Source organism: Culicoides brevitarsis, chromosome 2, assembly GCF_036172545.1.
Source record: "Culicoides brevitarsis isolate CSIRO-B50_1 chromosome 2, AGI_CSIRO_Cbre_v1, whole genome shotgun sequence".
Taxonomy (NCBI): Eukaryota; Metazoa; Arthropoda; class Insecta; order Diptera; family Ceratopogonidae; genus Culicoides; species Culicoides brevitarsis.
The window spans coordinates 24,949,626-24,971,140 of NC_087086.1; the positions used below are offsets into that span (position 1 = coordinate 24,949,626).

Here is a 21,515-nt window from a genome sequence, read left to right on the forward strand (position 1 = left end):
TAATAGGTAAAGAAATAAGTTTTAGTAGAGTCTATAAACGTCTGAATAGTGAAAAAGTTTGTTTTTGGGGTTTATGTTTCTACGCCAGCTAGTCTGGTTTCTGTTTGCTATCTGTTTTTTCTTATTTATCGAGTCTTACCACATTTCACGAGTATCAATCTCATTGATTATTGTTATTTTTTTCCTTTAGAATCGCTACTCTAACACATTTATTCTATTTTTCATGTTTAACGGATGATGAATTTACGTATCGGAGTCATGTAATCCGTTCAACTCGATGCTCTGATCCAGCAAGGAACGCTTGATGTCCTCAATTGTACTCATGATTAGCTGCTGTCGCTTGGTTTGCGTGAAGTCGTGATGCGAATCGAATTCGGATGAGTTGCTGAGACGATCGCCGCTGCTCGATGACATGAGACGAGATGCACGATTTTGCTTTTCGCGACGCATTTGAGAGATTTTCTGGAGGATTTGGCGACGAGGACTGCTTTCTGTTGGAGAAATATTGAATTTTTTGTGAGAAAAGTTCGTAATAAGGTAATTTTGAGTTTGAATCAGGAATTTTAATCAATTATATTACCACGGTAATAACGTTAAAAAAATGATTATGAATATTAAAAATTTTAAAAATTTGAAAAAAATAATAAATACCAAAATTATGAATTTAAATTAATAAAATTAATTTAGTGCAAAAAATATTACAAAAAAAATTTTTTAAAAAAATAATTTTTAAAATAAAAAATTTTTTTAATTTTTAAAAATTAAAAAAATTTTAATTTTTGTATTTGCTCCCGTATGATCAAATTAAAATTTATTGTTGGGAGTTTCAAAAAATTTTTAAAATTTAGAAAATTTAATGTTTTAATTACTTTTCGCAAAAATTTTAAATTTTTATTAATATTTCGCTAAAATAAATAAAGATTAATTTTTTGAAAATAAATTAAAATTGCTTAAATTTTAATTTTTTTTTTAAAAAATATGTCAAAAACTTTCAATTTTAGTTTTTAACCATTTTCAGAAAACGACTTTGATTTCCAAAATTGAATATTTCGAAATTCAAACGTTCATAAATAATAATTTTGAAAAATAATTTTTTATTTCACTTAATTTTTCGACAAAAAATAATTATAAATTTTAAAAAAAAAAATTTTAAAATAAATCCATTTTTTTAGAAAAATTATGAACAAATTAAAACAATTATTTTTAAAATTTAATTATGGAAACCATTTATGAACGTTTTCATGAAAAATAAACGCAATTACAATGAATTAAAATACTTTTAAAAATTTATGAATTTTTTGTTAATTTTTAGGGTATTTTAAAAAAAATCTTTATTTTGATTTTTAGCTTAATTTAAATCAATTAATTTTTTTTCTTTAAAATCGTATAATAAAATTAAAATTAAATAATTAATTAAAATTTTCAAAAATTGAAATTAAATTTAAACTAAATGATTTAATTTTGAAGGTACGTGACATTTTAATTTACTAAAATTATTAATTTTAAAAAAAATTCTTTATTTTTTTGTAATTTTACTTTTTGACAAAAATATTTTTTTTGTAATTTTTTTTATTATCAAAAAATCTTTTACCATTTAAAAATTTTAAAATGATCAAGTTCAATTATGAAACAAAAAAATTAAATTTTTCGATTTTTTGTTGGCGAAAAATCTATATTTTGTCTTTAATATTTTATGAAATTTGGATTTTTCATGGTTTTAAAAAATAAAAAAAAATGTCAAAAACTTTCACTTGTACTAATTTTACCCTCCCCTAAAATTTTTTCGACAAAAATTAAAATAAATAAATTAATCCGTCTAAGAGTTTTTTTTTTAAACTTACCTTGATCCTCATCCAATTTCTTCTGAATTTTATCATAGGTGGTACTGCCCGAGTACACTTTCCGTTTCAAAGGCTCACTTTGAGGACAATAAAAAATATCTGGGATGCTGTAACCGATATCCACCGATCGAAAAGTGATCATCGGCGATTCATTTCCATTTGTGGCAGCTTCTTGTCCGTTTACTGTATTTGCTCGTGTCACAATTCGACTTTTTTCCACCATCGTCACTTGTCTCTGATTCACATTCACCACTTTCATGCGAGACGATCTTTGACTTGCCCGACTGACTTCTTCCTCCTCCGAGTCCGATTCCATTTGCGGCTGCAAACTGTGACTTCGGATCTTCCGATGCTCCGGAATCGGTGATTTCAGTCCATTTTGCAGCATTTTATTGTGTGGCGAGATGGGACGTCCTCCCCCATTTTCCAAGGTGCTCCTTCTTGGTGGCGGATCTGGCGGGACTTTTTTGTTGCGTTGAAGCTCGTTCGGATCGACATTCTGATTGATGAAGTTCGTGACGTGCGTTTTGAGGGGACAAACTCGTGCACTTTTGTTCGGGCTGTTGGGCGCCGTCGAGACTGCGTCGTGTTTGACGATTTCAAGGCGTTTGTTGACAATGACTCCCTCGTTCGGCGTCAGACCGTCCTCCGTTTTGGGGTTTTGCGTTTTCGATAATTCGCGTTTTAGCTCGACTTCTTCGTGTTTCAGCATTTCAAGGCGCTTATTTGTTGGTAAATTGTTGATGCGACGCGGACTCGAGATCATGCCTTCCTTGAGGGCGTTCGTTTTCATGCTCACGAGAATTGTTTCGGCTTCGTGGATGAGTTGCTTGTATTTGAAATCGGCTTCGAGATCGGCTTTGAGGAGAGCTTTTTCGCTGTCGGAAAGCGCCAACATGCGATTGTGAATGGAATAGACTTCGGTGAAGGTCAGCGAATTGCTTCTGTTGGACAACGGAGACATATTTGTCGGATTATTCGGTTGCGAGTCCCGTAATTGGTTCCGGCGCAAGCAAACTGGAGTTCCGCCGACACTGCGACACCCCCGAACACTCAGTCGCGGCGAATTTGTTAACGACGACGCATTCGAAGTGTGACTATTTGACGTATGTTGCTTTTTCCGGGTCCGAATGTACTTCTTTTTCCGCTTCCCATCGACACTTTCGCCCTTTTCCTGGCGGAATTTCTGCAATTTTGCACTTCTCTTGTCAACTTTCACCATTTGTTGTTGTTGTTGCACCTGCTGCGGCAACGGATGATACGAACAACTTCCCTTATTCTTATTTTTATCCACTTTTTCGGTCACTTCCTGCATCGATCCCTTGTCAATGTAATCCATTTCCAACAAGTCATCGGTATCACATTCGTCTCCGGCATCTTGACCCGTGTCAAAGTCCGTGGCGCAGTTCGTCGAATCAGAATCACTCAAAATATCCGTTTCCTTTTCGTAGACATAACTTTCGTCGAATTTTCCGATCATTTCGTTCAAGGTGGCATCGTCGTCGCTAACACTTTGTTGCCCACTTCGCTGAGACGATACCCGATCCGAGCGATTTGAGACGTCTTTGTTGTTGTTGTTCACGTTGTTTGACTTGGAAATGTTTAGTTTGCGACTCACGTGTTTCTCCGTGGAGGAAGTTGTATCGGAATCGGAAAGTGTGTCAAGTTTACTGTTGAAAAATTGAAAAATTAATTTTTTTTTGTACCAATTATTTTTTTAAGTAGACTTACCCTTCCTTTGCATGTTCATTCAAATTAATATCACTGTTAGACTTGATGCCGGAACTCGTGGAACTTGTTTCCATATCACCTTTGGGACAAGTGGTGCTGTTGAAGATCGTTGAAATAGTCGTCGTCTCCGACAGCCACGGGTTTGTCCTTATTCGACATCTTTGACGAGGTGAAGGAGCTGTAAATTGACACTCATTAGTGATATTTAGTAATTAATGGGGGACAAAAAAAATTTTTTAAGACATTTTGGTCAAAAAAATCTTAAATTTGTTAATTTTATAATATTTCAATTTTTTTCATGAAAAAATATTTTTTTTGCTTTGGTTTTTGAAATAAATATTAAAATATTATAATAATTAAAAAAAATAAGGAAAAATATTTTTTTTTTGCTAGTTTCAACAAAATAAAAATTTAATAAAATTAAGTTTAAAAAAATTTTTTTTCAAAACAGAATTTTTTTTTTTTATAATTTTTTTTTAATTATATTTTTTTTTTTAAATTTTTTTTTAAATTATTTATTTTTTTTTTATTAATTTTATTAATTTTTCATTCAATTTTTTAGAAAACTTTTTACAGAAAATATTTAATTTTCGAGAAATTTTATTTGTTATTTTTAAGGATTTTTTTCTTAATTTTTTACTTTTCTACTAAATATTTTTTTTTAAGAAGTTTGAAAATAATGAACATAAAAATTTATGTTTTCGAAAAAAAATATTTTTATAAACTTCATAAAAATTTTTACAAAAAATACCATAAAATCACAAATTTTGCTCATAATTTAAGAATTTTTTTTTTTGCTCTAAAAATCTTTGGGATTCTTAATTACATGAAATTCGACCAAAATTATTGAAATAATTTCACTTGAAACACAAAACTTACATTCAATACTCCGATAGTACTGCGGGGTATTACTCCTGCTGTGCGGCAGCGGACTCAAACAATTGGCATTCAAGCTCTCTTTACTCGAAAATCCATTGACATCACCCAATTTAGAACTCGTCGTAATATCACATGATTCCGTTCGTCTATGGTAGTGCACTTGTTTCTGCAAATTTTCAAAGAAAAATAAAAAAGAAAAAAAAATCAACATTGATTGAATAATGCAAAAAAAAAGAGCAAAAAACTTGCCTTATAATCAGTTGTCTGAATTGTCTCAGCTTGCTTCTCGTCAATGCGATTGAGGGCACACTTAAAACGATTTGCATTATCAATACCAAGCGGGTGTGCGACGCCTCCTCCTCCGCCTGCGGCTCCCGTTCCCTTTGGAAAGTAGTGTGTGCCCGTACGGATGTTGATGTAGTAACATTCTGGTGCAACGGAGCAACCACCTAAGGAGAGAAAAGCGTTCAAATGACATTTTTTTCCTCGATACGGAGATGAGATATGACATGCGAGATAACACATCAAAGCCACACACACACACGTTCAATTGAATTATTCGTTTTTTTATTGCAATCAACTCTGAGCGACGACACGAAAAACGACATTCACTCAAAAAAGTCACTATATCATTTTAACATCATTTTTATTTATCTGATTGGATGTTATCGTTTTATACATTTTTTTTGTGGTGCTCGACGTCAAACTTTTCTCCTCGAATAAGCCAGACAGGCAACGAGCGAGAGAACATAGGAATTGCTTTTGTTTGCCCCAGGCGATCACATAAAATTTCATCTGATAGAATCATAAAAGCAATCAACACTTTGTTATTTCTGATGTTATTAGTCACAATTTGGAATCTGTGAAAGAACTTTTTTATGGTATTTTAATAAAAACTTTTCAAAATGCGTTAATTACTGAGATTTGTTGTCTGTCCGTAAATTAATAAAATAAAAATAATTTTAATAAAAATATTTAAAATCGATCAAATAAAAATTAGCAAAAAAATATTAATTATTTTTTTTATTTATTTTTTTATGTATTTTTATAAAATAAAAAATAATTTTAATTTAAATTAAATTTTATATAAATTTAAAATATTTTTTTAACAAAAACAAAAATTAAAATTATAAAATAAATATAATTTAATATAATTTTTAAAGCAATTTTCGAAAAATTATTTTATACCTAGTTAAATTAAAATGTAATGAATTTTTTTTTATTTTATTTTATTATTATTTATTACCTATTTACCTAATTTTTTTTATTAATTAATTATTTAATTAGGTAATTGAATTTTTGCAATTTTATTTTAAAATGGAGTAAAAAAATAAGTTTTGTTTAATTATATAATTAAATTAAATAGAAATTAATTTAATTTTTAACTAAAATCAATTCAGTATTTCAAAATTAAATAAATAAAATTGTCAAAAATATAAAAAAAAAATCAATAAATAAAAAATTTTTAAACAGAAATTAAAATACGCTCAAGTGTTCATTTCACGAAAAAATTCACAAAAAACATAATTTTTCGCATAAAAAGAGGGAAATTGTTTGCCACATAATTTAGATATTTTCGCCGATTAATGAGATAATTTATGTAACTGATAAATCAGCAAAAAAAAAGAAACTTTGAAATCGAAGAAAAACAAATTCCATAAATAAATATTTACTTAACCAACTTTTTAATTCAAAAATAACAAAACTACCCCCTTTGACGTAAGACAAAAGACGAAAATAGCAACAAACGTAATTTTTACGTAACACTCTTGCAATTTATATTTAACTCGAAACAAAGGCTATTGACATCAAGTAACTTTATCCAGTCGTCTCTCATGTTTTATTAACGAGTTCACATAATAAAATTAGGTACATATCGTTTGTCTCGAAAGTTTGTGCCATGCAAGAACGAGAAAAAGCTGAATGAAAAATACCCTTATCACATAATGGGCTCTCATATAACATAATTTCCATTTTTTTTTGTTCCATCATGTGAAAGTCGACTAATGTCGAAGGGATGCCAAAACATGCATGTAGGACAAAAAGGCATATATTTACCATAAATTAACAGTAATTTTTCTTATCAGAGTTTTTTTTTCTTTCAAAGCAATAGATTACATTATGATTGTCCAAGAAGGCCGTAAAACAATAAACTTTAAGAAATCCTCACGTGTTTCGGAATTTCGGTGGAGTGGAGTTCATGTGGGGCAATTTATAACACATGAGTACAACAACAACAACGCAAAAAGGGTATATTCAAATTTTATGAATAAATAAAAAATATTCTTTTTGCACAAAAAGGTTACAGTTGTTTAGCTCTTTTTTATATTTTTTGAAGGGACTCGGATTATTTTTATTATGTTTTGAATGTATAAATAATGCGGAAGAGTCGTTATTGTTTTGTTGTGTTGAATTAAATTTATGATTATGTGCCGCAAATACACACAACACCAATTATTACGTTGTAACCGAGACTTGGGGGTCAATAAATCAAGAGTTTCTTTGAAGAAAGTGGTAAAAAAGGTTAGAAATAGACTTTTATGGAGCATTTATGAGCTTTAAGTTCGTAAAAATATTTTTTTTGCACGAAAGCTTGAATTTTAGGTAATTTTTGATTTTTTGATGAAGAAATTTAATTGTTTTTTAATTAATCAAAATTTAAATTTGATTTAATTTTAAAAATAATTTTAAATAAATAAATATTTTTTTTAAATTTATTTTTTCTTAAATTATATTATAATTTTTTAACATTTTTTACTAAAATTTTTATTATATATTTCAAATCACGACCGAAAAATAAAAAAAAATATTAAATTTCCAAATATTTTAGATTTTTAGCACATTTTCTGAATTTACCGAAGCAATTTTTTTTTAATTTTTATCTTAATTAAAATAAAGTAAAATATTGGATTTGTCAAAATTAAAAAAAAACTAACTGGATTGATGAAATATTTTTTCTTAGATTATTTATTGTTTTTTTTTTTTTAATTTTAATTAAAACGTATTTAAACAATTTCAAAAAATGTTTATTTACTTTTTAAGAAAATTAATGGAATAATTAATTTTTGAAATAATTTTTTTAATTAAATTTTTAAACTTATTTTAATTTTTAATTAATTTTCACAGAAAAAAAATTAAAAAAATATTTTGACTTAAAAGGCGTTAAAATTTTTTTTTTTTTAATTTTTTTGTTTTTTTTAAATTTTATTTAAAATTAAAGCACACAATTGAAAAAAACTATATAAAAATTGAGAAAAATCATTAAAATCATTGTTTTCCATTATCATTATTCATTACTCCCACCTCCTTACTTTTTAAGGTTCAAAATAATGTGAAACATTTTTTGAAATTGTACTTGCCTTATTTATTTAATATTTTTTTAAATTTTTTAATTAAATTTACTTAATTAATTTTTAATTAGTTAATTACAGAATATTTTGACTTAAAAGGCTTTTTTTAATTTTTTTTAAATTTTGAAAAATTAAAAAAAATATTTTTTATACATTTTTTTTATTTTTACTATTTCTAATAAATTCCCCGAAATTCCTTTTTTTTTATTATTTCATAATTTTTAAATTCTCAAATATAAACGTAAAATCATTCAAAATAAATTTTTAACGTTCATTTTGAAGCGACTTAAAATTTCGCGAATAAATTCAACCAATCACGAGTGATGCAAAAACATTTATAGCAACCAATCAAAATTATTCCGTCAGTTCGCTCATCAAAATAAACAAAAATTGCCGGCAATCGCTCGAAATGAAAATGAATTTACACGTGAAATGTGTTGCTGTTGGCTCTTTTGGCACCCTGGCAGTCGGAACGCTCGCCTATTTCACGCACAAATACCTAAAAAGTCGCAAATCCGAGGACATCATGGAAGTTTATTTCACGCACGACACTTGCGAGGAACAACACACGAAAAACGTGAAATATTTGTCGATTTCCGAGCTGGATTTTTTTCCGCGGCAACTGACACGAATCGTCAATTACATCAATTCCGCCACGAAAACCATCGACGCCGCCGTTTATTTGTTCAACGTGAAGCAGTTGGGCGAAGCGATGATTCAGGCTTACGAACGCGGAGTGGCGGTTCGCATTGTCGGCTGTAGTTCGATGCAGGGAGCGACTGGCACGCAATTCGGCGATTTACATCGACATGGCATCCCGGTGTTGTTCAAGAGCACCACGATGTGCATGCATCACAAATTTTGCCTGGTGGACACGCGCGACCAAACGGAAAAGGAGAAACGAGACTCGCAACGACGAAAAAGTCGCATAAATCGCAGCAAGAGCAAAGAAGACCAAAGTGAAAAACTTCCAACGGTTCACATTCCGCAGAACGGCGTTTGTATCACGGGTTCGTGCAATTGGACGATGCAAGGATTCTCCTCGAACTGGGAAAATCTCATCATTACGAATAACCAAAAAATTCTCAGTGGGTTCCGCAAGGAGTTTGATCGCATTTGGAGTGATTTTATTGCCGCGCAACAAGTTACCAACACAGATTCGCGTTAAAAAATGTACAAAAAATTAAGTTAATCAAAGAAAGTTTGAATAAAATGAAAAGTTTCGTTAAAAATTCAAGATTTTTCGTATCCAGGGACCAAAATCAATAAATTTTCCCAAACATGGCAAGCAAACCACAACGATGATTTACGTGATTCTTAACCACACACCGCCATTCGTTAACCAACTTCCTCAATAAAAGATCCATTTATCAAAATTATTAGCATTCTTCTTCTTCGATGCCGTAGTTCGTTAGTGTTTGTTCATAAAAATATCTTCATTCTTCGACGTTGTTTTGGGTTTCTCACGAAAAATAGATTTCTAACAAAGAAACAGGGGCGCGAAATAAGATGGCTAGAAATTTAGAAAAAATATGAATTTTTGGTGATAAAATTTTATTTGAAAAATATTTCTTCCAATTTTCAGACTGTTTTGAATTTATTTTAATTTTTTATCCAATTTTTAAATATTTTTTTCTTAATTTTTTTAAAAATATTTTCAACACTGATTTTAATTTTTTTTTTAAATATTTTTTTAATTTTAAATTTATTTCAGAAATTTAAGTATAAAATTTTGAAAAAATCTCAAAAATTAAGTTTAAAAAATTTAAAAATAAGTGAAACAAAAAAATTATTTTAATTATAAATCCAAAAACAAAAAAAAAAATTAAAATTCTATTTAAAAAATTATTTAAAAACAAATTTTTGGACTTAAAAAAAAATAATTAAAAATATTGGGATTAAAAATATAATTTTTAATAAAAACATCTGATTATTTTTCTTTTAATAAAAATAAAAAAATAATTTTTGAATAAAAATTAAAAATTTTCAAAATACTGAATATTTAAAAATTTAAATATTTTTTAAAAATATTTGTCTTTAAAATTAAAAAAAATCTGAAAAATTTAATAAATTTTTATCCAAAAAAAGATTTATTTCTAGTCCATCTCTGCACACAGACAGTGCGGGAGAAAAAAAAACTTCATTAATTCGTGTAACAAAAATTCATATTCGCATCAATTTACACCACACAGATTGCTACACTACAACAACAGAAAAAAAATGAAGTACCATCTGGTTATTATTCTAGTTTATTTGTGGTTGAATTTATTTTCCCGCATTTTGTTTGATTTTTCTTATTTTCTCTCGTGTCTTTCGTCGCTGCTGCTAATTTTCCCAAAAGAAAGAAAATCTCTATTTGGCGGAAAAAGTAAGAAACAGACAAACAACCATTGATTGCCTAAAATGAAAATAATAACAGTAACCGTAACAAGAGAAAGAAGAAAAAGAAAACAAAATAAATACAAAGCACACAATTTTAGTTTCGTTTCGCGTCCTAAAAATTCAATTTCACGAATTTCGTTGAAAAAATAAAAATAAAACCAGGAAAAACTGAACGATAATTGAAAATGTTACAATTGTGTTGAAAAGAGAATATTCAAAATAAGCCACCCACCGAAAAAAATAAAAAGTATTTCGTGTTGTACTTTTTATCGATAAGAGCATCTCTCACTCGAGTGCTTTTAGCGAGAGACAAACGGCGGCGGCAGCGGCAGCACGGACGATAACAATTCTCATTTATTTTTATCGAAACGAAACGTGAAAAACATGAAAACCAATTTTTCATCTTTTTTTTGCGCACATGAGTGTTTGTTCTTTACTTTTCGTGGGTATTTTGTGGAATAAGCCTAAACAAATATCAGTTCAATAACCACCGAAGATGATATATCAAAATGAAAAATGATCAAAAATAACTTGTGTGACCTATTTTTTAACGCGGCCATAAATAATACTTAAAAACTTATCGATGAAAAAATCTATAATCATGAAAAAAAGTGAAAACTAAACCCCCACCCTTAGTTTATTCTCAGTGAAAAAATATATTTTTTTAATATTTATATAAATAAATGCAGACAAGCCACCGTGAAGTTTCGTTGATGTCCATAAATATTGCTTTAAATAAATTGTTGATAAATAAATAGATGTCTGTTTTTGTTTAGAATGCTAAAAATTTTTATCAAGGACATGCTACTGTCATGCTGCTTGTCAATTTGATTATTTTTTTCTTATTTTTTTTAGTGGTTTGGTTGTGAATGATTTTTTTTTACGATTTTTTGGTTAAAAATGTCTGTCTGCTAATTTATTAAATATTTGGGTAGTTTTGATGTTTCTTTATTAATTTTATTTTTTTTTGCAAAATAATCGAATAAATAATTTAACAAAATAATTTAAATAAAATAATAAAAATAATTTTAATTAATTTAAAAATAAGCCAATAATTCAAAAATTTTGAAAAACAAAAAATTAATAAAGAGGTTAAAAAATTTCAAAGGTACAAATTATCATGAAAAGTTTTCTAAGAAAATAGAAATTTTTTTTTTTTATTTTTATTGTTTTACCTGCATAAAAAAAATGATAAAAATTAGAAAAAAAAATTATAACTATAAAAAACAAAACAAAATATTTCAAAATTTCGTTATATATAAACTTTTATTCACAAATGAATATTTAAATTTTGATTTTTTTAATTTTGAAATAAAAAACAATATTAAAAAAATTAACTGATTAACTGAAATTAAAATTTTTTAAATTAATTTTAAATTTTAATTAATTTAATTTTTTAGTTTTTGACTTTTTGATTTTTTTTAAATTTTTTTTTGCAGCATTTAAAGTCGATATAGGAGTCTAATATAAAAATTACACGTTAAAAGCATAAAATTATTTAAATATTAGTTTGAAGTTTTTTCAATGTTTCGAATATTACGTGTTTCAAAAAAAAAATCAACTCACAAAAACGAATAAAACTAAATATTTTAAAACGAAGAGGAAAAAAAATTTTTAAAAGACTAAAAAAAAGTGACTTAAGCAAAAAACATCACTTTTCCTTTAAAAAAAATAGCCACTCTTGTCATATCCTTTAATAAAAAAATCGGAATATTTTTTGCACATTTTTTTTGCAAATTCTTCTATGAAATGAAGAAAAAACGAAAAATGCATTCAATGACAACAAAATTGCCTATTTCTGTCCACATCAAGTCCACTTTGAACATTCAAAATCAATAATAATCATTATTTGCGCTATCGTCCAACCATGATCCCATTATTACATTACTGTTCGTCAAACACCATCGCACTAAATTTTTATTGACATTTAATTAAGTCTGTTCAAACAAATCCCCCGATCTCATTCCAATTCATTCTCCTTTCTCTTTCGCTCATTTTCAGTCACGGCATCATTCCGTCAGGCACGAAACAGCAGAAAAAAATCAGTTGGAAAAATAAAACGATTAATATGCTTACCAGGTGACGTCCCATCTGTAGAGTATCCCGTCGAATATGCGCTTTCGGGCGATGATAATGTATTAACTAAATGAGGTGGCACTTGTGAATGCGAATGAAGATGCTGTTGTTGTGATTGTTGTTGGTGATGATGTTGCTGCTGCTGCTGCTGATGGTGGTTTACTGTTTGAATTGATTGCATGGAACTTGTTGTTGTTGCCGTTGCTGCCGAAGTAAAACGTGCCGTTGGTCCTGATAATAAATTGTTACCATTATTGCCGTTCGTCGTGCTTCGGATATTTGTTTTGGTGCTGCCGTTGTTATTTTTCCGATATAATACGGGTGTTAAATTTGCTGTATTATTGTTGATATTTGTTGTTTGTTTAATTGATTTATTGTTGAAATTTGTTGTTGCATTATTTATTTGTTGTTGTTGTCTCTTCTGTACGATTGCGTTCCCGTTGAACTGATCACATTGACTAATTTTCCCATTGCGAAAGTGAATTTCGTCCAAGTGGTCCTCGTTCGTCGTCGCATAGCCCTTAATTGCTTTTTTACTGCTTTTGCTCGTTTTTGAATTGAGTGACGACGACGACGACGAACTCAGTGTAATTGGCTCGTATTTACCCGTGGCGCCGTTGTACAAAAAGTCTCCCTCGCTGTTGAAATAATTTTCGCGAAGCAAGCGTGAATTCGTGGACGAGGACGATGCCTGCGAAATGCCCGATTTGCGATAATCCGAGTCGTTGCCGTTCGTTCGATGGAAGGACGACGTCATGGTGCTGCTTGTCATCGACGACAGGCTTTTTGTCGTGTTCGAGGAGCACGTGGAGATTGACATGGCGTTGCTGCTGTTGCTGATTATGTGTTGCGGTTGCTGCACCGAAGCGAGCTGCGAAGTTTGCGCAAAATATTTTTCGTCCGGATGCTTTTGCGTGTTGTAGAGTGTGTGGTAGTAGTGGTTAGAAGAGGACTGTGATTGTGTCGTGGTTCGAGAAAGAGAAGCGTGTCTTTGAGAAAAGTTAGGCGAGCTAGTTTGTGATTGATTTGGCGATAAAACTCTGATCATCGGAGGTAAATCGCCGTTTAGTAATCCTGGAAAGAAAATTTTTTTCGTATTGATTAAAATTTTATATTTTTTCGGTTAGAAGGTTAAAAATTAATTATTTCAATATTTGTGTCTAAATTGATTTTTTTACGTTTTTAAATATGAATCGAAAATTTTTCATTAAAAAATTCAGTTGAAATTGCATTAAAATTGTTACTTAAAATTTTTAAAAATTGAAATAAATTTTCTTAAATTATTTTAAATAAAAATTAAATTAAATTTAGGTCACGTGAATTCATTTTTTTGTTAATCTAAATTTCATTAAGGAATGTCATAAAATCAGTTAATTTTTTTTTATAAATATTTTTAATAAGAATTGTATTTTTTTCTTCAAAAGTTATAAAAAAATCCATTTTATATTTTATTTTGACTTTTTGACACAAATTTAAATAATGAAATTTAATTAATTTATTAATTTTAATTTATTTAATTTAATTATATTTTTTATAATTTATTTTATTTTTTTAATCCTAATATTTTTTTGTTTTTGAAAATTTTAAGTGTGAATAAATAAATTAATGAAAATATTGAAAAATTTTTTAGGTTGAAAATCGATTGAAAAAAATTTAAAAACATCTAAAAATTATTGAAAAATTAATTTTTTTACCAAATTTGGTACAAAAAAAAAAATTAAATTTCAAATTTTTAGAATTCTTTTTAATTTGAATTTTTAAAATGCCGTTAATTTATTTTTCTTTTAAATGAACTGAAATTTTTAAAGAAAGTTATAAAACTTTCCTAAAAAAAAATTATTGAAATTAATAAAAATTATTAAATTGACACAAAAAACCTTTCATTAAATATTTTGAGATCTAAAATAATGTGAAAAATTTTATTTTTCTAAATTTACAAAACTTACCTTGAGTCAGTTGTGTGTTCGCGTGTAGTTGGTGCTGCTGCTGCTGTTGTTGTTGCTGGTGCTTTTTCGTCATCATATAGTTAAATCCAATTGGATCATTTTCGCAAATTGTGTGAGGCATTTCATGATTTGGTGATTGCCATCCTTTACGGCTTGCTTTCTGTCATTTTCCACATTTTTCGTTTTGCCGAACAAAGGGACGAAAAATAAACAAAGACAAAAAGACGGAAAATTTAGCATATTTTATAATTTTAATGGAAATTGTGAGTTTTTCAAGAGATGTGTATTTGTGTGTAAAATTTAAAAAAAAAGAAAACAAAAGAAAAGTTTTATTTTTCGAGAGCTACCAGTACAAAAAAAAATGAAAACGAGGCAAAAATAAATAAAAAGGGAAAACTTTTCACATTTCATTGTTGTTGTTGTTGCCGTAACAAGAAATAATTCACAAAAGAAAATAAATATAGTTAATTCTAAGCATTCCTACACACACATTTTTCCCGGAACAAAAGAAGCAAACGGAAGATAGACGTGAATGAGAGCAGTTATCACTGTGAAATAATCTATTTTATCTGGTAGTTACCTACTTTTTTATTACTCTCTTATTGTTCATTAATTAATAAATACAACAAAAAATAAAAGTTGTTGTGGAAAATCTGTTTTTTTTTCGTTTCAGACAATAAAGCTCATTCACAACGAAAAATAATGGGAAAATTTTCAAAAAAAAAAAAAAACTTACATGATTCTGTATTGGAGAAACCTCACATCGTCTCGCGGGACTTCCGATGCTTGTAACAGCTGATGGTCCGGTTGATGATGATGATGACGGTGGTGGTTGTAGTTGTGGAATTGTCGTCGTTGAATTTGCCGAGATTTTATTGAGGTCATTAAACGCATTGTTAGCATTCCCTTTATGTGTGTTCTGAGCTGACGGAACAATTCTGTTGAAAAAAAGAGACAAAAAGCACGGTTTCAATGGAAGGTAGACACAAAAAAGAGGAAAATTATGTAATTTTTTTTGTTACAGTTGCCCTTACTGCTTCTAAAATAAAATGATGCGAAAAAAAACCACACGAGAGACGTAGGAAATTTAGGAACTCCGACGATGATAGTGTAACGACACATTTATTATTATCGTAGATTTCAATCTAGACGAGATTCAGGATGAGGTATTGATTTTTTTTTTTCGTTTATTTCCCATCTATTAATACCAGACTTTTTTCTTTGTCTTTTTTTGTGACGTTGCTGGACAGGGACGTAGTAAAAAAAAATTAAATTTCACATTTTCTTTAAAAATAAATATTTTTGGTCGAAAAATACAAGAAAATGACAAAATTTTTAATATTTTTCAGGATTTTTTTAAGTCGTTAATTTTTGGTAAGTTTTTTTTTTGTAAAATTTATTTTATCAGAAACAAGACAAGACAAATTTAAATTAGTGCTCTGAAAATTAATTTGGAATGTTTTTGTCCGTTTTGAAAAGTTTGAAATTTAATTTTACAAAATAATGCGATTTAAATTATTTACTTCAAATTTTATTTTGTCAAAAGTTTACGAGGAAAAAAATGTATAAAAAATTGAAAAATTTTAACATTTTTCAATAGGAAAATAATTAAATTTATAAACACAAGAAAAAATTAAGAATTAAAAAATGCAGTTTCATGCTATATTCATAATTTATTTAAAAAAATATTTTATTTTTTATTAATTTAATTTTTCTCACAAAATTACTGAAAAAAATTTTTATGATAATTTAAAAAAAAAATTTAATATTTTTAATAAAAATAAATAATATTTTTATTATAAAAATAATTTTTTAATTTAATTTTAATTTTATAAATTTTAATTTTAAAAAAATAAGCTTTTTATTAGACAAAAATAAGAAATTGTCAAAAATAATTAAAACTCATTTAAATTAGAATAATTTTAAAATAAATATTAAAAAAAAAATAAAATAAATTTAATTTTATTAATTTATCAATTTATACAATAATAATTTAAAAATTTTAAAATTAATTTATTTTAAAATTAAATTAATTTGTCTTTTATTTTTAAATAGTAAAATAAATAAAATTTAAAAAATAATTAAATTTAATTTTTTTTTTATTAAATTTAAATTTTTTTAATACACACCAAAAAAAAGCACCCGCCACTGAATTCTGGACAATGACATCATAAGACGAAAAAAAAGGAAAAACGGTACCCGATAAGAAGGACATTGTTTATTTTTATCCCATTTCTAGCTATTTGTGATTTAAAGCACAATACAAAAATCCAGAAATCGACTATTTTTGGTTTATCATTTAATATGTTCTGAACCAAAATACGCTACCTCGACTTTCTTTACGATCAAACCACTAGAGGCTATTATAACCTTCCGATACATTATTAATAGCTAGAAAAGTAGTGAAAAGGGAGTTCAAACCACTTTATCTCCCTTTCCACGTTCGTAAAATTGGAAAGGAAATTGTCTCGAAGAATGTTGTCTCGAACATTTTTCATCTTTTTTTTCCTTTTGAACATAAACGGAATTTTTTATCTTTAAAATGAAATTAGTCGATCTAGAAACTAAATTTATCTTGGAAATTAAATTACGAGACTCGAAGAAAGATGTTATTATTGCCGATGGCCAATAAAACTGTCGTCGTCGTCTTCGTTGTTGTCTCGTCTGGCGGCGCAAGTGGCTAGTAAACAATTCGCCATAATCTAAATGGATATCGCTTTGTCATATATGTGAATATGGAGATAAAAATACGAAAATGTGGAAAAAAAGAAAATCGTAACTAATGGCTTCTCTTTAAGATGTTTGAGGAGGCTTTACAAGATTTTTTCGCTTCACCATCAAAATTATTGCGATAACCATCAAAATTTATGTGTGTGAAATCTTGAAGAAAAAGAAATCATTTTTTTACGATTATTTTATCACTCACAAAGTTTGATGGACATTATCATCTTATTTTATTCAATGTTTATGGATCACCATTACTCCTTTCTTTCTCTCGATTTTGCAGAAGAAAAAACTCATATGAGAATTCTTTGAATTATATTTTTCGCATATTTAGTCTCGTCATCGTTAGAGCGAACGAGAGAGTTATGACGACGATGTCTGATGACTTTTTTTTTGAAAACAAAATCCCGAATTCTTTATTATTATATTTATCAAAAAAGTTTTGCGCCATATACAAATCATCCGTTTTTACGTAAATCCTAGAAATACGAGGCAAAAGCTGTTTGACATTCATGTTGCGTTCGCGTTATTGCCGATGATACGTTTTTACGCGAGATTCGTATGACGTATATTCGTTCTTTTTTTTTTCGGAGCACCGAGAGAAATGGAATCATAAAAATAAGCATTTATTCATCCATATAACGAAACATATTTTTCTTGCAATATGCTCGCGAAGCGATAGAGGCGTCTCAGTTTACTTTATATCCCAATTGTTCTATGAATAAATTTATTGAATTGTTATGTTTAGTAATATATTTTGATTGAATTTGCTTCATTTTTCACCGAATGTAAAAAAAAAACACGGGAGGTGACATTTTGCATAATCAAAGCAACTTCACGGTTTATTGATGAAGAAATTTCCCAAACAGTTGCAAAATAGTTTGATATATTCAAAAAATTCAATCCCAATGCACATTTTGCATTTCAACCTAGTGTATTTTATTAAAATTTTACTAAAATTGGATCGATTTGTCCAATTTCATATCATGTTATAATAACATTTTAAAAATTGCAAAAAAATTTTTTACCCAATGCATATTTTAAAATTTTAGCCCAGTGCACATTCGTAAATTTTAACCATGTGCACATTTAAAAATCTCAATAGTGTATATTTATAAAATTTCTCCAAAATTTGATTGTCTTATCCGACAATTTAATTTTAAAAAAATTAAAACATTTTTATAAATGTTGACCCAGTGCACATTTTACAATTTTGACACAATTCATATTCTGTACCCAGTGCACATCCTCAAAATTTCACCAAAATTGAACCCTGTTTTATTCAATCCGTATACAATGATGCATAACATTTAAAAAATTAGACCCAGTAAACATTCAAAAGATTTGCCCCAGTACACATTCTGAATTTTGACTTCATTCTAAAAATTTTTCTTAAATTTAAAAATCTTATTCTATTCAAATAAATTTATTTCTTGGTACATTTCAAAAATTAAATATTCTATAAATTTTGACCCAATGCACATTTTGAATGAAATTTTAAACTAAACACGATAAAAAGGGTAAATTTCAATATAAACATTTGTAAAAATAAAAAATTGAACTCTGCATTCGTAGCATAAAGGGTATTAATTAAAATTTACAAAAGATTGAACGTTCTGCAGCTGTTTAATGCTGAAAATGAGAAAAACGAGAGAAAGAGAGAGATGGAATGCTATAATGCCAATATACGGGTTTTTGTACAAACACACGACTTTCAAAAGGATTCATTATAATAGTTGTTGAAAACACGTCGAGCTACGTAAATGGAACATTTTCATTAAAGCTCTATTGTTTTCAAATTTAATCTGGCACTGAACATGAAAGACTGCAGCCTGCGTGTGGCATACATACGTACCATAAATTGGTTGTTGGAAGCTCTCAAATCATGCGAGAATAATTTACGTTCTATAGAAAATTTAATCGAATGCGATGAAATACATTTTGCGTGTGTCTCACATCACATTTGGCCATGGAAGCACAATCAATCAGTGTAAAATTTATAGCGCAGGATTTAAACTGAATAAATCATAAAACCACAGAGCGTGTAAGGGTGCGTTGTTAGAACTCAGTTGGAAGCATTCTGTGGCGAGATTTTATCACTTTTTATCAAAAGCAATTTTCCACCGGAATATGAGAACCAAAAAAAAAACAAATATTGCACAAAAAAACGGAAACAATTTTATCACTTTCCTCTCAATGGACACTTAAAATCTCAAGGAGATCATAAATAAATGTCCGTATTTACAGACTGACTGTCCCAGGAATTTCTAATAATAAAGACGACAGCAAAAAATAAACAACAAAATAAGGACACAAAAGACCGTTTACCGTACCTTTCAATGAAGAAGAAAGGCGACAAATACCGCCAAGAGTAAAAATAAGAAAAAAAGTACAAAGAAGACAAAATGAATTATTGAGAGAGTGCGAAAAAATTAACCTGAATACAATAAATTTTCCTAAACGGACCGGTGGCGCGCGCGGTGACAACTTTCTTGTACAAAAAAATGTCAAGAGCTTATTTACGTGTTTTTATCGAAGGAATTCCCGTTTCTAAGGGATCTTTTGTGTTATTTATTTGTTTATCTTTTTTCTCACACGAATTCCTGTGAATTTACGACAAAATCATCAGGGAGATAAAAGATGTATTTAAAAATATCTCAAATTAATTTCCCTTTAAAAAAATATTTTTCTTGGCAACTGTAAGAAAAAAAATCTGACAAAATTTATTTACTTACCCATTGCTTTGGTTCTTATTTTTCTTTTCTTTTTTTCTTGGACGTACAATATGATTTTCCATCCATGTTCGTATTTTGGAACCAAACATCTTCCACCTGCATCAACTGGTTCAACGTAATTTTGTTTTAATTATTTTGGAAAAAAAAGTTGAAGTTAATTATTTGCATTTTTTTCAGAAGCTATAATTAATTTTGAGTAATGCGTTAAATTTTTTATACTAAAAAAGCGCTTTTAGTTGTTTTTATGTCTGTCTCTTATAGAACTTTTAAACACGAATTATTTTTAACAATATTTTTGTTTTCTTTTTCAGGTATACATATATTTATTTATTTTTGATTGAAAAACTGGAAATGCATACATTGATTTCCATCGGTCTGACTGAAAAAGCCGAAAAGCCAAGACACTGGTTAAAGAATGATAGTACGAGGGCTGCCAAACAGTAAACATTAAAGCTGACCGTATAAATGCTGAAAGTCCGAATTCTGAAGACTTTGGAAAACCAAGTGTAAATTTTCAAACGTACCGAAGGAACGTACTTGAAACTAATTTTATAATTTTAGAACTATTACCATCGCCTTGATGATTCTTTGCATCTACCTGGCATGACTCTAGAGGACATACATACAACCTCAGTCTCTATTAACTAAGCTAATTGGTATCTCATTAAATAAATGAAGTTTTTTATGCAAAATAGGCATCGATGGCGGAGAAGGATCATTTTACGATTTTCTATAAATTTTAATGCTTTTCAATATCCTACAAATTTTAATCCGATATTAAGTCGTTTTAAAAGTTCGAAACAAGCCAGAGAAAAATGCAGATAACCATTTTAAAGGTTTTTTGGTTCATGGACTTCATAAATGAACGGTCTAATAAATATAAGATAATCACAAATTGGAACTCTGAAAATTTTTTTTTAATTTTAACAAAAATAAATTTTTACGGAAATTTAGATATCAATAACTGTAATTGAAGTCTTTTTCAACATCAATATAAAATTGCCAGATATTATGAAGCTAAAATGCGCTTTTGTCGTTTTAAAAATTTTAACACATTACTCTCTACAAAAACGTGATAATTTAAGAACTCTTTTAAAATACTCTTCTCGAAACTTTTTAAAAAGGATCACTCACTTGTATTTATCTTTTTTGTTCTTATTCAATTATTATTATTATTCCAGTTTATAGTACAAAATTTTTTACACTTGTTTTCATCATATTTTCTCTCTTAATTCTGTTTATTTATTCAAATAATTTAAAAACTTTGTTTTTGTAAGTCCATGTAAGATTACGTATAACTGTAGTGTAGAGTATTGTATAATTATAAATTTGTCTTATTCTTTGCTTTGTTACTTTTCTATTTTATTTTTAAAGATGATGTAAAATGGACGGGGATGGCTAAGGGTTTTAATTTTGTTAATTAATTTTATGATTTTTTATACACTTTTTACTTCTTTTATTAAATTTAACTTTTTTCGGGGGTTGGTTGGTGTGTGTTATGAAAAATTATAGCTGGTACTAAAAACAATTTTTTTTGTTGTTGTGATGAAAAATGAAGTTGCTGGGACGGAAAATCCTTTTTTACAGCTGAAAAGCAATTAGACGTGTTTGACCTGAAACGAAACGAAAGAAAAAGGGAAATCGTTAGTAAATTTTCTTTTATATTTTTATAAAAGATTTAAAAGTTGAGTTAAATCCTTCTTATGTGACATCATCATTACTCTTATAAAAGCCCAAAGGAAATTTTTCTGCTTTGTCATTGCACTCATATGTGCGATGATAATCATGAAAAATAACGAAAGAGGAAGACATCTCACGCATTTTGAAAATTACTTGAAAAATTCAAAGAAA

At 28.2% G+C, this 21,515-nt stretch overlaps 2 protein-coding genes across 2 annotated transcripts; one reads left to right on the forward strand and one right to left on the reverse strand.

The window, feature by feature from the left end:
* Positions 1-199: 199 nt before the first annotated feature.
* LOC134828808 (probable serine/threonine-protein kinase DDB_G0282963) lies at positions 200-20,828 on the reverse strand. Its single transcript, XM_063841794.1, has 10 exons — positions 20,799-20,828; positions 19,665-19,769; positions 14,942-15,143; positions 14,206-14,365; positions 12,260-13,333; positions 4,701-4,900; positions 4,452-4,617; positions 3,573-3,750; positions 1,842-3,511; positions 200-491 (listed from the first exon to the last, which is right to left on the reverse strand). The coding sequence occupies exons 2-10, from the start codon at positions 19,751-19,753 to the stop codon at positions 244-246; spliced, it is 3,987 nt and encodes a 1,328-aa protein (XP_063697864.1). The 5' UTR covers positions 19,754-19,769; positions 20,799-20,828; the 3' UTR covers positions 200-243.
* LOC134830351 (mitochondrial cardiolipin hydrolase) lies at positions 8,181-9,004 on the forward strand. Its single transcript, XM_063843804.1, has one exon. It carries the CDS (start codon positions 8,211-8,213, stop codon positions 8,967-8,969), a length of 759 nt encoding a protein of 252 aa, XP_063699874.1. The 5' UTR covers positions 8,181-8,210; the 3' UTR covers positions 8,970-9,004.
* Positions 20,829-21,515: the final 687 nt, after the last annotated feature.